Source organism: Sander vitreus, chromosome 5, assembly GCF_031162955.1.
Source record: "Sander vitreus isolate 19-12246 chromosome 5, sanVit1, whole genome shotgun sequence".
Taxonomy (NCBI): Eukaryota; Metazoa; Chordata; class Actinopteri; order Perciformes; family Percidae; genus Sander; species Sander vitreus.
Window position 1 is genome coordinate 8,890,001 of NC_135859.1, and position 14,339 is coordinate 8,904,339.

Genomic DNA, 14,339 nt, shown 5'->3' on the forward strand with positions numbered 1-14,339 from the left:
AACACTGGAAAGACTGCTCTTAATTGTTTTATTTTGCTTCTGTCGACCTTTAATTAAGTGTGGTTTACGATGATAAAATTATTGTTTATTTAAATGGAGTTTGGTAGGTTTGGCGATAGCAATTCTGGGGCTGTTTCATGTTAAACAAAAAAGATCTTACTCTTTAACAAAAAGGTTGGCCGCTCTAGGGATCCTTTCCATAATGTTGCCAGTCACCTAGAACCAGGGTTCGAATTATGATTTCATCTTTGTGGGGGTCTCTTTTAAAAAGTAGTCTATGAGCAGCAAATTTTGAGCATTACACATTTCATTTCCTGCATTCTGGTGAATTTTTATGCACCTATTTACCTTTTTCTGAATCAATGTATGCTGGAAATATCTTTATGTAAAGGGAAACATAGATTACAATCCAAATATAAAAACATAATGGAATATATTACAATAAGGCTCTCAGGCATTCTGTATTGCTATTTATTCTCCTGTAGATCGACTTTTCTAATTATATCTGAGTTAGCACACATACTCTTCCCTCCTCTTTTGCGTCTTTTGTTGAGGAAGTAACCTCCTTAAATGTGCACATGACAATTATTCACCTCAATTCACCTCAACACCTTTCATTTTAATGGATTAATAAAGCCCTGGACTGTAATATTTCAGATGTATTGGAGAAAGATTACTGTTCATGTTCAAAACTTCATGCACATTCGAAATATATTCCATTTGTGCTCTCTGTGATTTGGAGGAGTCGTGATATTTTGAGAAAAATAAAGTGATAATAGGCTATTACAAGAATAAAGTCACTATATTTCAGAAAATAATCTACCTGCACCATGCTGTGCATTACGTGATTGCTCTGCTGATACGGTAGATCTCAGACCTCCTGACAGACACAGAGCCCCGTTTGAGACTCTGGTCTCTGAATGAGACAAAGTTTAGGGAAGTGGCTGTACGCTGCTCTACATCGGAGGTGGGAAACCAAAACTACGACAGAAATACACGGAGCACAAACGTGACACATCTGCCGCAGCATATCGACAGCAGAGCGCCTCCATTATAAACCTGAAGCTGTACAGATCACGGACGGAAGGCGCGCTGCTCATCTCTATTTTCTACAGCGAGAGTGGACACTAAGCGACGCACAGGTCTGCTTCAGAGCTCCGTGTGTTTGGGAAAAGTGCTTTATTTGTAATTTAAATAATGGTGCTGATGATTTTTAGAGACCCCCAAAGGTGTATGAGTTTACTGCTTTCATGGGAGCTCATCCTCTCTCTATGGGAGCTCAGCTCCCACTGGCTCCCACGTAATTCGAACCCTGCCTAGAACAATAATCTGAGCATGTCAGTGGTAAAACAATTACTTTTTGTGGACGTAAATTGAAGGTGCGCAATTGCCCAATAACTTTCATTGCAGCTTGTTTTGCTGCTGCTGACTGCAGCAGTCTTGCTTAAAGTGCTCATATTATGCTTTTTGGCTTTTTCCCTTTCCTTTATTGTGTTATATATCATTTGCATGTTATAGGTTTACAAAGTGAAAAAGCCCAAAGTCCACCCCAAAGGGATTTACCATCTTCCAGAGAAAACACTGTTCACAAACTGCTCCAAACAGCTCTATTGTAGTCCAGCCTTTACTTCCGTGACAACTTTGTAACACACTTTATAATGCTCACCTAGCTGCTAGCGTGGCACGCCCTCATATCATACTCTGCAACTGACTAGCTTGTAGTGCTTACCTAGGTATTGCGCATGTGTGACTCCCAACAAAGATGGAACAGAAGTGCTATGCCTCACTCGGTAGCTAAAACGGAGAGCTCAACACACAGGGTGATAAGAGGAGCAGCAGCAATGTCCAGTACAACAAAAATATTGTGTTTTTGAAATTTAAACCACATAAACCTATTCTGGTACAACCTCTAAATACAATTATGAACCTGAAAATGAGCATAATATGAGCACACCAATTTCAAAGATAGTTGATTCTATCAGTCACCTAGACACAAAAACATATGAAAATAGGTTCCAGGTTGAAAAATGTATTGTAAGTCGGCTACTGAACACAAACTGCCACAAACATCCATCTATTGATCTATTATCTTTAACCTTTTCAGGGACGCAGGGGGGCTGGAGCCGATCACAGCTAACATTGGCTGAGAGGCTGGGTACACCCTGGACAGGTTGCCAGACTATTTCATGGCTGACACATACAGTAGAGACAGACAACCATTCATGCTCCCATTCACACCTACGAGTAATTTTAGAGTTGATTAATTAAACGTAATCCCACACTGACACGGTGAGAACATGCAATCTCCACACAGAGAGGCCCAAGTCGATCAACATGTTTAAACACAAAACCGTCTTGCTGTGAGGCGACAATGCTAACCACTGTACCACCGTGCTGCTACACAAACATCCAATTTACCAAAAGTTTTATGATTTTAATTTGTTCTCTTTAAATGTGAAAGCAAAGCATACTACGTTATATCACAAATTTCACGAAGATTATGCTTTCTTCATAAAAACAGTTTGTCTTAATTGACATATTACTCCAGTGGAATTGTATTACTTCAGCACTTGATATAACCTGTTGTTGAGATCTCTAGTAGTTAGTAGTTAATGTGTCAATTACCACTTGTACACAGTGTGTAGTCATAGTGCATTTCCCCATGGGGACAATAAACAAACTGCTTATACCTTATACTTATACTTAATACTTGCATAATGTAGGCTACTGCAATAACATGAGAAGTACCTCAATGAGATCTTTCACAAGAGGAGTCCACCTAGAGAGCTGGTAGGTCTGCTCACTGATTCGCTCTTTACGATCGGGCTTCTTGGCTTTCTTGGTGGTGCCCTGTGAAGAAACAAAGCTGATCACTCATGGCTTTCACAAGTCAAACACCAGCAGATCAACCTACTGAGACAGTGTGTCATTTTCAAGTGCCAAATGTCAGTATTGAGCTATTTAGGCTCACATTCCATGTATGGCTATAAGCAAAGATTTTTCCTACAAAAAGTGGATATTGTGCTACTGGGTTTAGGTAATAACTCTTTTTTTCCAGCAAAATTGCACTTGTTTTAGTCATAAAAAAAAAGAAAGAAATATGTGTAATAGGCATCCAGTTAAGTTAAAATGGAGAAGAAAAAAAACGTGCTTTTACAGTAAGAAGTTTCTAGTTCAGGTTGGTGAGACTAAGTTTTGATGATGGCCACAAATTTGTCCCACCTTAACAAACATAATCACAGGGGTCTACTGTGGGTTTACTGTGCCCACCACAAAATACATCTTTGTTTGCTCTAGGCAGCCTACATTCAGGCATGCACACAGAAAACCCATATGGGTCTAAGTTACTGGGGGACCCACAGCAGCCCAAATTGTGGACAGCCCATAGTTGAACTATGGACACATACAAGAACAGCTTAACCCCTAATAGTTTCCTGTGCAACAGATAATGTTATACCTATGAAATGTACATGTACCAGCATTGATAGATAGATCGTCTTTATTGTCATTTTAAATGGTAACATACAACTAAATTTGGGGAGAAGTTCTGTTCAGTGAAAGACAGTTTTAACAATAAAAACAAAACAAGACATCACATACATTCAGGACATAAGATTTTAAAAATAGATAAAATAAGAATTGCACATGAGAGGGGGGCAGTGATGGGATAACTAGATAGCAAATAATGACACACAATACAAGTATTGTGTTTGTATCCAACGCCTAATATCTTAATCCTGTGCCACAGAGCTTCATTGTTGTCCAAAAACTATTATAAACACATCAATGAGCGACACTGTCGCACTGGATGACATGTTCCTTCATTACCTATTACATACACACTGTAGATTATTTTTGACTCAATTCTACAAACACCCTGCTGGCCCAAATACTCACTAGAGCATTACATTTGGAAAGTTTGGAGAGACGGACTAACATCCGATTTGTTGACAATAAGAAAAATACAGTATAGCACCAGTGTTATCCTTTACGAGTTATTCTGAAAAGCTACGTGCATAATGTAGGGATAATAAACAAATTAACTGTAATTATTGTGCTTGTATGTAGGGTCTCATGATGGTATTACACATTACTACATCTAAATCTTTGTGATTTAAGAATCTTGAACAAGTATTCCATTTGGAATAGCAACTTGAATAACCATACTGCTATATTATGCATAGTAGGAAGTAGGAGGGAAAATTTTTCATGACACCTTCAGAAGTGATAAGAACCTGGGGACAACCTGCTTAAGATTGAGCTTAATATGGTTCATGATGAGACATTGAGGTCCTAGGGCAGGACAGCTCACCTCAGAGACAATGGGAATGCCCATGTGGGCCATGTTGGAAATGATGTCACTGTCCTCTGGTGGGATGCTGGCATGCTGAAGGAGCTTACACAGGTTCTCCTCAGTCACACCTGACACACACATACAGAAACACAAACAAATGTAGCATAGTTTTCCAGTCCATACACACATGCATGAGAGCATGCACATTCACAAATATAGTATACTGCATGCAAACACGAGAAAAACTGAAATGGATTAGAACTAAAGAAACAAAAGAACACAATATGAATGCAAATATATTTACGATTCCATCAAAAAATTCTGAGTGCATTTCTGCTTTTGTCATCATAATGCAGTTATACCTTCCTTCCAAGTGAGTTGATATGAAAATCAACAGGAACAGGACAGTGCATATCTTACCGTTTTTAAGGAAGATGTAGAGCAGGATAATGCGGATCTTGTCAGTCACACTGACGGTGGCATCCAGTAGAACGGGTACAATGAGCCTCATGGGATCCTTAATCTTCTCTCCCTCTGCATCTATGCCCATCGCCAGATCCTTAAAAAACAACACAGAAGAGGGCAAAACTCAACATGACTTCCACATAAGTTGCATTTTAACAATACAGAGGATCTGAGTTTCTGTGTAGAAATCTAGCTAAGAAGTTAGAGAAGAGCGTGTATGTGGCTGCAACCACCAGTGGGGACAGCATGAAGCTGTCGCATCCAATCAACAAACCCTTCTACTTAAACACTAGTCTAAATTGAATTCATCTAGGGTCTCATTTATAAACGTGGTGTATGCACAAAACGGGGCTGAAAATGTGCGTACGCCACTTACCACACAAAAGTTGTGATTTATAAAAAAATAAACTTGACGGGAGAATGTGAATTGGGTCCAGTAGAGAGGGCAACGCGCCAGAACCGTGCCATCCCGGTCCAAACACAGGTCCTCGCAACTCTGGGGGAAACCGGCTGTTTCCAGAGGGAAATGTCAGACAGCTAAGTGTTTTTTTTTAAATAAATATTATATATAATCTTCAACTTTATCACTAAGGCTTGTTTGGATATAATACATAGTTCTGTTAAATCTTATTATATACGTCTGTAAGCAGTCCCCGAGTGCTGTAATGCCTGCCATTTTGGACGTATTATTAATACATGTAGTTATAGATCAGGTTTCCCTACACTGTGCAAGAACAGGCCGAAATTATAATTCAATTTGCAGCAATTCCTGAACGGCTGAGAATTTTTTTGCTTTTTCTCCGCCAGTCATCATGATTCAGTGTAACAACTGCCAGTGTCATTCATATACTGATCAGCATTCACGAGATGCTTTGCATCGACTATTTATGGTTAAAAATGGGCATGTACAGGGTGGGATAAGAGGCTAATCCACGTACGTATTTGTAGGTAATCTCTGATTTATAAAGGGAACATTGCTTACAGGTGTGCGTACACACGGTTTTATAAATCAGACTTTTTTTTGGCATACGCCATTTTGGGCGTACGTACACTTATAGTAAGGATCCTACGTTTTATAAATGAGACCACTGACCACTTTAAGTACTTAAAGAGTGCTTTACAGACATGCTGGAGAATGGATCAAATATTTTGTCAAGAAACAGTTCCAGCATGTAAATTACCCTGAAACTGCAAATTGATGTAGTTACATTTTGGTTTGTTTAAACAAAGAACATAGTGTGTTCATTAGTGAGCTTAAGATGTTTTAATACGTGTATTCTTTGAATTTGGTAAGAGACAGGTTAGCTGTTTCCAGTCTTTATATTACCTGTAACAACGCATTAATATTATGTAATAAAACGTCAAAATGTAATACATTTTCACTTCATTATGTAATAAAACCATGTGCTCATCAATTTCAACACAAGCTAAGTTTCTGATGGAAACATGTTGTCATTTACTCAGTTTATAACCATATACATTTATTTATCTCAATAGTTCAGAGCAAATTTCCAAGTTCATAGACTGACTTATTGACCTTTTTGTGAGGTTTAAAGAAAATTAGCAATACTTAAATGTAATACTTTTTTCTACAGGTCTGCAAGTAACCATTATTGTGACCTGTACCCTTTGTGTCTTGTGTATGGGGGTTGGAAAACAGCAATTAATGTAAGAGGATGTCTACAAAGTCATAGTTAAGAAATATACAAAATGCTCTAGTGAGACTTTAGCGGAATACATTATACATTATTGTATGCCAGGAGACCAGTCGCTAGTCTAGAATTGTTGGCATATAAATGCAGATAAATGTCTACCATGCCAATAATGTCAGATACATCATACAGCATGCCATTGACTCAGACTGTATTTCTTTATATTTTGGCAAGTTAGTGCCATTACAAATATGCATAATTAGCTATTAGTTCCGGTTTGTAACATGCAGACAGAGTTATGATCATGGATGTATTATATTAACTGGATACCCGATCACAAAATGGCATCTATTCAGATCAATGGAGTTGCCTGGTGCATATGCCAAAAAAGTTTCTAAGCTTCCGGTTTTACTCCCGTGATATGCAGCCAACTGAATATACCTATAGAATACACGCAGTAGTGTTTCTCCCGCTGGTGTTTCTCCATAACTTTACATTGTGGGGATGTCATAGGTTTTTAAATCACAGCTAGAGGGGAGATTTTCCAAATATAAAATGTCCATGGATTAAAAATTCAGAATAGAGAGTCATAATCAACCTTGTTTGCAGTTGGAGATGTCCTGGCAGCAGTTTTACAGGCGTCTCTTTTACAATGGTGACCTATGGGGAAAATCCTTTTTGGGCAGCAAGGTGATTTTTTGTTGCAATACTGCAAGTGGCCACTGGACAAAACTGGCTGCAAGGCTGAGCGCTGTTACTGGGGGCCTGGTAATTATTGGTTAAAGTACCTTAACATTCTCCATGAGATGTGTGTCATAGGAACTACTGCAGCATAAACTGTTGAATGTGTTGGTGAGTGGGCCAAACTACAATAACTAACTTCCTGTTGTTTTTGGAACACCAGCATGCACCTGTCCCCTTCACCTCACGCAGTGTCTTTGCATCATGTCTCTCTCTCCAAGCCCCTTCTTCAACTCTTTCGAGTTTGAAAACATCCGAACAATGCTAACCATGTCCTAACTCCAGCTGTGTACTTAATGCACAGACATGAAATTGACACAGCCTTGTGGAAAGAAAGCAAGTAAGCACATTTCCCACATCCGTCATACATACAGTAATAGTTGCCCTTAGATGCTTATGTTGGAATGCCACATCGTTATTACTCAGTCTAGAGACAAATATAACAGTGGCATATGTGTGATTTACCTGTTCTACACGACAGAGTTTGTCCACAGTGCCCTGGTAGCGGTTCATGCAGTCTTCTGCCAAGTGGAGATGGGTTGAATACTGAATAGGCCAGAAAGGAGAGATGCTGTTAGTGAGTTTGACACAGAGAACACAATCAGCTGCAAACAATACTAAACAAAAGCATTTTTTGCCTTGTGAAATCGGTCAAATAAAGTTGACAGCTTCTAGGTTTTTTAACCCTCTGTGCTCAAATTATTATTACACAGTGTCACAGTATTAGATGTGTCCAAAATATAAATCTGGGACCTCTACCTTTAACTTGGCCTTTCTAACTCTGAGTGATACACTAACTCTGCACTGGCTGGCCACTTGAAATGCTCATGGTGCTTTGGATGAAAACACTACTAAACTCTACTAAATACAGTAAGATCACATGCTGTAACTATATAGATGTACAGTAACACTTCAGCTCCTACCTTGCTGAGCTCTTTCTGATACTGAGGCATCTTCTTTAGCATCTGAGACAATTCCTTCATGGTGGTCTGAAAGATGCAGATGAGTGATGTACTTTAGTGATGGTGGGAGTGATGAATTACAGAGATACCCTCTTTACTCTAATATAATAACTTTAAAGGTGGATGTGTCAATAATACATTCACTCTAGTATTAAATATACTCCACTTCATGTATCTGACAGCTGCAGTTACTACTTACATTACAGATGAATATTTTACGTTAAAAACATTTGATCGGTTAAAGCTATAGTGCGTAGTTTGTCGCCCCCATGAGGAAATCTAAGTAATGACAACAAAACTGTCAGCACATCCACATGATACAAGCCTTCCGTGATCACGGTAATTCAATCAAGGTAATTATCTTCACTCGATTTTCTGCCCACAAAAGACACAATTTTTCGGAGCACAGCCATACTGAGAAATACAGAGAGAGTTTTGTGGAGCCGATAGTCTTAATTAGCTTTGTATCAACTTATTTGGCAATGTCTTGATTAAAAAGGGCATTCTGTGACAGTTCAGGGAATTAGAGGACCCAAATGCAGAAAGCAGACAGGCAGACAGGAGAAGTCTGAGTTGGAAGATTTATTTGTCCAAAAAACGAAGTGCAAATTAACAAAGGGAGTCCTGAGAGGGGCAGGCAAAACCTAATCCAGAGAGCAGAAAACAAGAATAGGGAATCCAAAAAACAAGAGCAGAACAAACCAGAAACTGAAATCCAGGGAAAGAACCAGACACGAACTGACACGATCGGCACAAGCAAACACAAAATGATCTGACATAGGACAAGGGGAACACAAAGACTAAATACACTGGGTAATGAGGTAACAAGTTGACACAAGGGCTGGGAAACAGGTGTGAAACATCAGGCAATCACAAGGGTGGGAAAACACAGGAAGTAAAACTAGACAAGACAGGACAGAAAACCAGACTACCAAAATAAAACAGGAAACAGAAACATACACTTCTCAGAATAATACACAATCAAAACAGGATAAACATAAACAATCCTCAGAATGATACAAAATCAATATACAAAACAGGAAACAGCAACAGAAATATACAAACAGGCAACAGAAACATCCACAACCACAACAGTACCCCCTCCTCAAGGGACGGATCCCAGACGTCCCAAAAAACTGGAGGGCAACCGGATGAGGAATGATCAAAAAAGATCAAAAAACAAAAAGTGTCCAGGAAAACAAAATGACCCAAGGAGGGCGGAGAGGGTCCGGGGAAGGCAGAGAGTCAATGGGGCGAAAACTGAGGGCCGTGGACTCGGGGAACGAGGAAGTGAGGGCAGTGGTCACTAGGGACAGTGGGCACTGGGGAACTGGGGAGAGAGGGCACTTGGAACTGGGGACAGTGGACACTCGGGAACCGAGGACAGTGGGCAGAAAGGCTGCGGCCAACAGGACTGCGGACAGCAGCGAAGGGGGAACCCCTCCGGCGGCCAAACAGGCTGTCGAGGACTCCCAGGCGGCCGGCAGCGAAGGCGAAACCCCTCTGGAGGCCGAGCAGGTCAGTTGAAAGTGGCAACAAGCTCTTACATTGGTCTGTGAACCTCATTAGGACTGGAAAAATAAAAATGGCATCAGCCCTGGCTTTTCTTTTCGACTACCAAAATCTAAAAACAACACAACAGCAAGATCCTGCCTGCAAACTGCCCAGCTCACATAATACATAATGCAGTAAAAGGTGCCAGCAATGTACTGAAAACAGATGTCGAGTCTATAGTGATTAAATCATTCAATCATTTCAGCTGTTCTGCCAAGAGAGTTGCCACCCTCAAAGAAAGGTTTGAATTTGCTGACATGGAGTACTTTACCTTGTTGCGCCACGTCCGGACACGCTGGTTGAGCCTACTCCCTGCAATTGACAGACTTATCAACACCTGGCCAGCTGTGCAGAGCTACTTCTTGTCGCTGGGAGGCGAAGAGTGCCCCCGTGTCATCTGGGATGCGATCCGTGGTAACGAGCATGTAGAGGAAGACGAATGCAGCGAGCTGGAGGCCACTCTCTTCTTCTTGCAAAATGTTCTAAAGATTTTCTCTGGTGCTGTGCTGAGTCTTGAGAGTGACAGTCTCACCTCAGTTGAAGTGTATGCGCTGATGAACGGCCTCCGAACCAAACTCAGCAGCGCAAAAAAGATGCTTTCTTGAGCAAAAGTTGACCGTGTCTTCGCCTCCTCTGTTACTCTGAGGGTTGACAGGCTCCATGGAGAATTCATCAGCTTCTATGATACAGCGGAGCAATACCTTGAGAAATGGTTCATCTTCTCCGAAACTGGGCACCTGTTCAACATCCAGTGTTGAAAAACAAGACATCAGTTACCGGCAATTGACCACAGCTGTGGATGAGGATCTCGACATGGATGAGCTCTACAACGAGAATTGTGCTCTGAAAGATGTCTTGCCAAATCTGGCGACATACACCTGTAGGTGAACTTTGGGCCCAAGTGCTGAAGAGCAGGTCTGCTTTCCCTCAGTATGCCAAACTGCTGTCCTTCGTCCTGAGCATCCCTGCGAGCAACGCTTACTCAGAGCGGGTGTTTTCCATCATGAAAGGTGCCTGGTCTGATGTGAGAAACAGATGCTCATTTAACCTGGTCAGCAGCGAAATTAAAGTAAAAATGAATTTACAAATGAGCTGTGCAGAATTCCACAAACTCATCATGGAAAGCCGAGAGTGCTGGCAGCAGTGAAATCCTCCGTGAAATATGCCAGTGCCGGGCCTCCAGCACAACCCAATCTTAGGAGGTATTGTATAGCTTTAGTGCATTTAAACTTTTGTTGTTCCTGTTATTTTATACGCACAAAGAAAATACAACCTTTTTGTCCCCTTTTTATGTTATAGAGTAGATCAAGAGAGCGCAAGTTGCAGCCGCAAGTTGCAGCCATGAGGTCAGGGAAAGTGCATGTGCAGGTAGCCACGAGAAGGAGTGATTGGACTTTTCCAGAAGAAGCTGTTAAGGTTAGAGCTGTTCCGATACAATTTTTTCCTTGCCGATTCCGATATCCAAACTTGCGTATCGGCCAATACCAAGTACCGATCCCATACCAGTGTGTTGTTACCAGTGTGTGTTACATTTTATTATGTTTTAACAGCTGTACTATCCCTGTATGGATGTGATATTATTGCTATCATTGTTGTATATGGCTCAGGATAAACTTTTTGTGATCATACACAAACAATGAATGCCATAGAACTTTATTTTATCTAGTTTGACAGTGAGTGTAACAGAAGAAAAAAAATTAAACTACTTTAAAGTAGATTTTCTTTCTTGGCTAAATTACATATTGGATCAGTGCATAAACTCCAGTACTTGCCGATATCAGCATTTTAGGCACTATTCCGATACTGATATCAGAACATCTTGTTATGTTATCTGGTAAATTGTTCCCAGTTAGTCAGTAGCCAATTGCTACAATTGGCTACGTGTGTAATGCAGGGAAAATGTTTTATAAAGGCCGATGTTGCATAAATAAAAATGTAAAATGGATTTGCATGTTGTCATTTTGTATGCATGTTTGGTCATATACAATACATTCTTGTCCTAGGAATGAAAACAACACTAATTAAACCAGCAAGATTGACATCAGTTCATTCAACAACAATGACATTACTATAACTGACAAAACCTATATGAGTTGATATGTCAAGGTGGAATTTTGTTCTACTGAAGTATCTGACCAATGTAAAATACACTCAAATTGATTTAACTAAATTAACTAAGAACAAACTTAAACTTAAAAATATAAATTCAACAAGATGTAAATGAGTTGAATGCAAATACTAATATTATGTTCAACCAACACATGTATGCTGTGTTCAAATAGCATGATGGTTGGTTGACTTAACTTGGTTTGTTTAGATGGAATATAGGTGGCATGATAAAACAAAATCATTTTTTTGAGTGTATATTACAGGTGCGAGACCATAGAACTGCTCCCAACATCAGCATTTTTCTTCAGCCAATGTTAGTGAAGCAGGTGGCCCGAATCTTAGAGGGCTATGCCTATACTCATAGAATCTGGAGTTACAATGCGTAACTATTTTTTTCAATTCAATTCAATTTTATTTATAGTATCAAATCATAACAAGCATTATCTCAGGATACTTACAGTAGGTCTAGACCACACTCTATAATATACAAAGACCCTTTGTTACCCTCTGGAATTCCAGTAATTCCCCCAAGAGCAAGCATTTAGTGGCGAGGAAAAACTCCCTTTTAGGAAGAAACCTCGGTGTTGAGAAAAACTTCTTTTAAGGGAGAAACCTCGGACAGACCGAGGCTTTTGGTAGGCAGTGTCTGACGGTGCCGGTTGGGGGTGTGATGAACAGTGGCAATAATAGTCACAGTAAAGATAATGGAACAGTGACTAGAAATAGTAGTTGTAGTAGTTCATGGCATAGCAGGGCACTGCAGGGCGTTACAGGACGTAGCGGGGCACTGCAGAGTGTAGCAGGGTGTAACAGGGCATAGCAGGGTGCGCAGCAGGACCACGGCAACAGCTGCAACCATGATCATTCTATTACATATAGGCTATGCCCTCTAAGAGCTGTTGCTATTGGGTCAAGGGTGTAGCTGATGTAGTCAATGACACCTGCGACACAAGGTCCACAAGCAGAACACAGACTAATTCCTCTTCCTATCCACACTGAACAAGTTTAATGTATCAAATAATATAAATAATTTTTGACCCAGTGAGTCATGGAGGACTCAGACATATCACGCAGATAAAAACGGATGAATGGGCACAGTGATGCCCAGGAGGCCGCTGTCATGCCCCTAAAAAGGGCCATGGACGCTGATAGTGCTCTCGTAGAGTGTGCCCGGATGTCCTGAGGGGGTTCCCTCCCTCCGCACCTTGGGAGCGCTCTCTTTTTTTTTAAGATACATTTTTTATTGTTTTTTTATCATTAAACATACAGAACAGAGAAACATAAATTGAACAAGAACAAAAAACCTCTCCCACCCCCCACCCTCTGCGGTCTCGAGAACAAATAATCAAACAGAAATCAGACCTTGCCTAGTCACTCTCCTCTATTTCTTGTGGCACTGAGGTCATTAGGTCTGATATTTGTGCTGCTGTGCTTTTCCATAGGTTGACAGTTGATGATTTAGCTTTGTTAATCCTTGCTGTAGAGAGCTCAAGCATAACTATGTCTAGAAAATACGCCAACCACTGTTTTATACAAAGCGAGTGAAGGGGGAGCCAGTGTTGAGCTATCATTTTCTTGGTTGCAGTTGAGCTGGCTAGCCAAATTTTCCTCTGTCTCCCAAACAGGTGTAATTTAGAGTTGTCATTAAGTAACAAAACAATCGGGTCAGCAGGAATTCAATATCCTATCACATCAGATATTGATGTTGTTTTATTCCAGAATTCATGCACCTGTTCACATTCCCAGACCATATGCAGGAAAGTTCCAGTTTGTTCAGGTTGACAGAACGTGCAATAGGGAGTGGTAATGGCTTTAGAGACGTATCTCTTCTGAGGAGTCCAATATGTCCTATGACATAGGTTGAAGTGGATCTGCTGGTGATTTGGGTTCTTGGAACAGTGGAAAATGTCCCAAACTGTCTCCCAACTAATTGCGTTCCCCTCAGGGCTCAGCTCTCGCTCCCATTTCTTTACTATTGGGAGTTCTCCTATAGATACTTGCATCAGTTTAGCATAAATCTGGGACAGTAATCCTCTCACAGGAAAATCAACAAACCATTTAATGACTGGGTGCGGCTCAAGACTGTTTCCCCATGGCATTCCATAACATTTTAAGGCTGATCTTAAGCGAAGATAACAGAAGAAGGATGTCCTGGGGACCTCAAAACTAGCTCTCAGGTCTTCAAAACTCAACATACCTTTCTCATTGAATAGCTGGTCTAAAGTATCTAGTGTCTAGTACCTCTGTCATTCCACTGGTTACAAGCAAAGGGCTTGTAGGGATTCAATTTCCACTCGTTGTGAGAGGGGCCCCCCCTCGAGATTGGTCTGCTGCACGGTTCAAAACCCCCGGGATGTACACCAACTGAGTGACAGCAGGTGTTTGTGTTCCCACAGTAGTAGACTCCTGGCAATTTCTAATAGCCGAGCTGAGCACACGCCGCCTTGACAGTTGATGTACGCTGCTGCTGTCATATTGTCTGTCCTTACAACTACATGTCTGCCTGTCACCACTTGGGCGAAATGTTTTGACACTTTCAGCAACGTGGACAGCTCCAGGCAA

The 14,339-nt window shown here is 40.8% G+C and overlaps 1 protein-coding gene across 1 annotated transcript in view; it reads right to left on the reverse strand.

Annotated features, from left to right (window-relative positions):
• The window catches only part of stxbp1b (syntaxin binding protein 1b), a 54,559-nt gene that overhangs the window by 6,077 nt on the left and 34,143 nt on the right, over positions 1-14,339 (reverse strand). The window contains exons 11-15 of the mRNA XM_078249674.1: positions 8,076-8,141; positions 7,618-7,698; positions 4,715-4,853; positions 4,313-4,422; positions 2,749-2,850 (exon numbers count right to left, since the gene is read on the reverse strand). Of these exons, the coding sequence (XP_078105800.1) occupies positions 2,749-2,850; positions 4,313-4,422; positions 4,715-4,853; positions 7,618-7,698; positions 8,076-8,141 (498 nt within the window). The remainder of the gene's footprint in view (positions 1-2,748; positions 2,851-4,312; positions 4,423-4,714; positions 4,854-7,617; positions 7,699-8,075; positions 8,142-14,339) is intronic.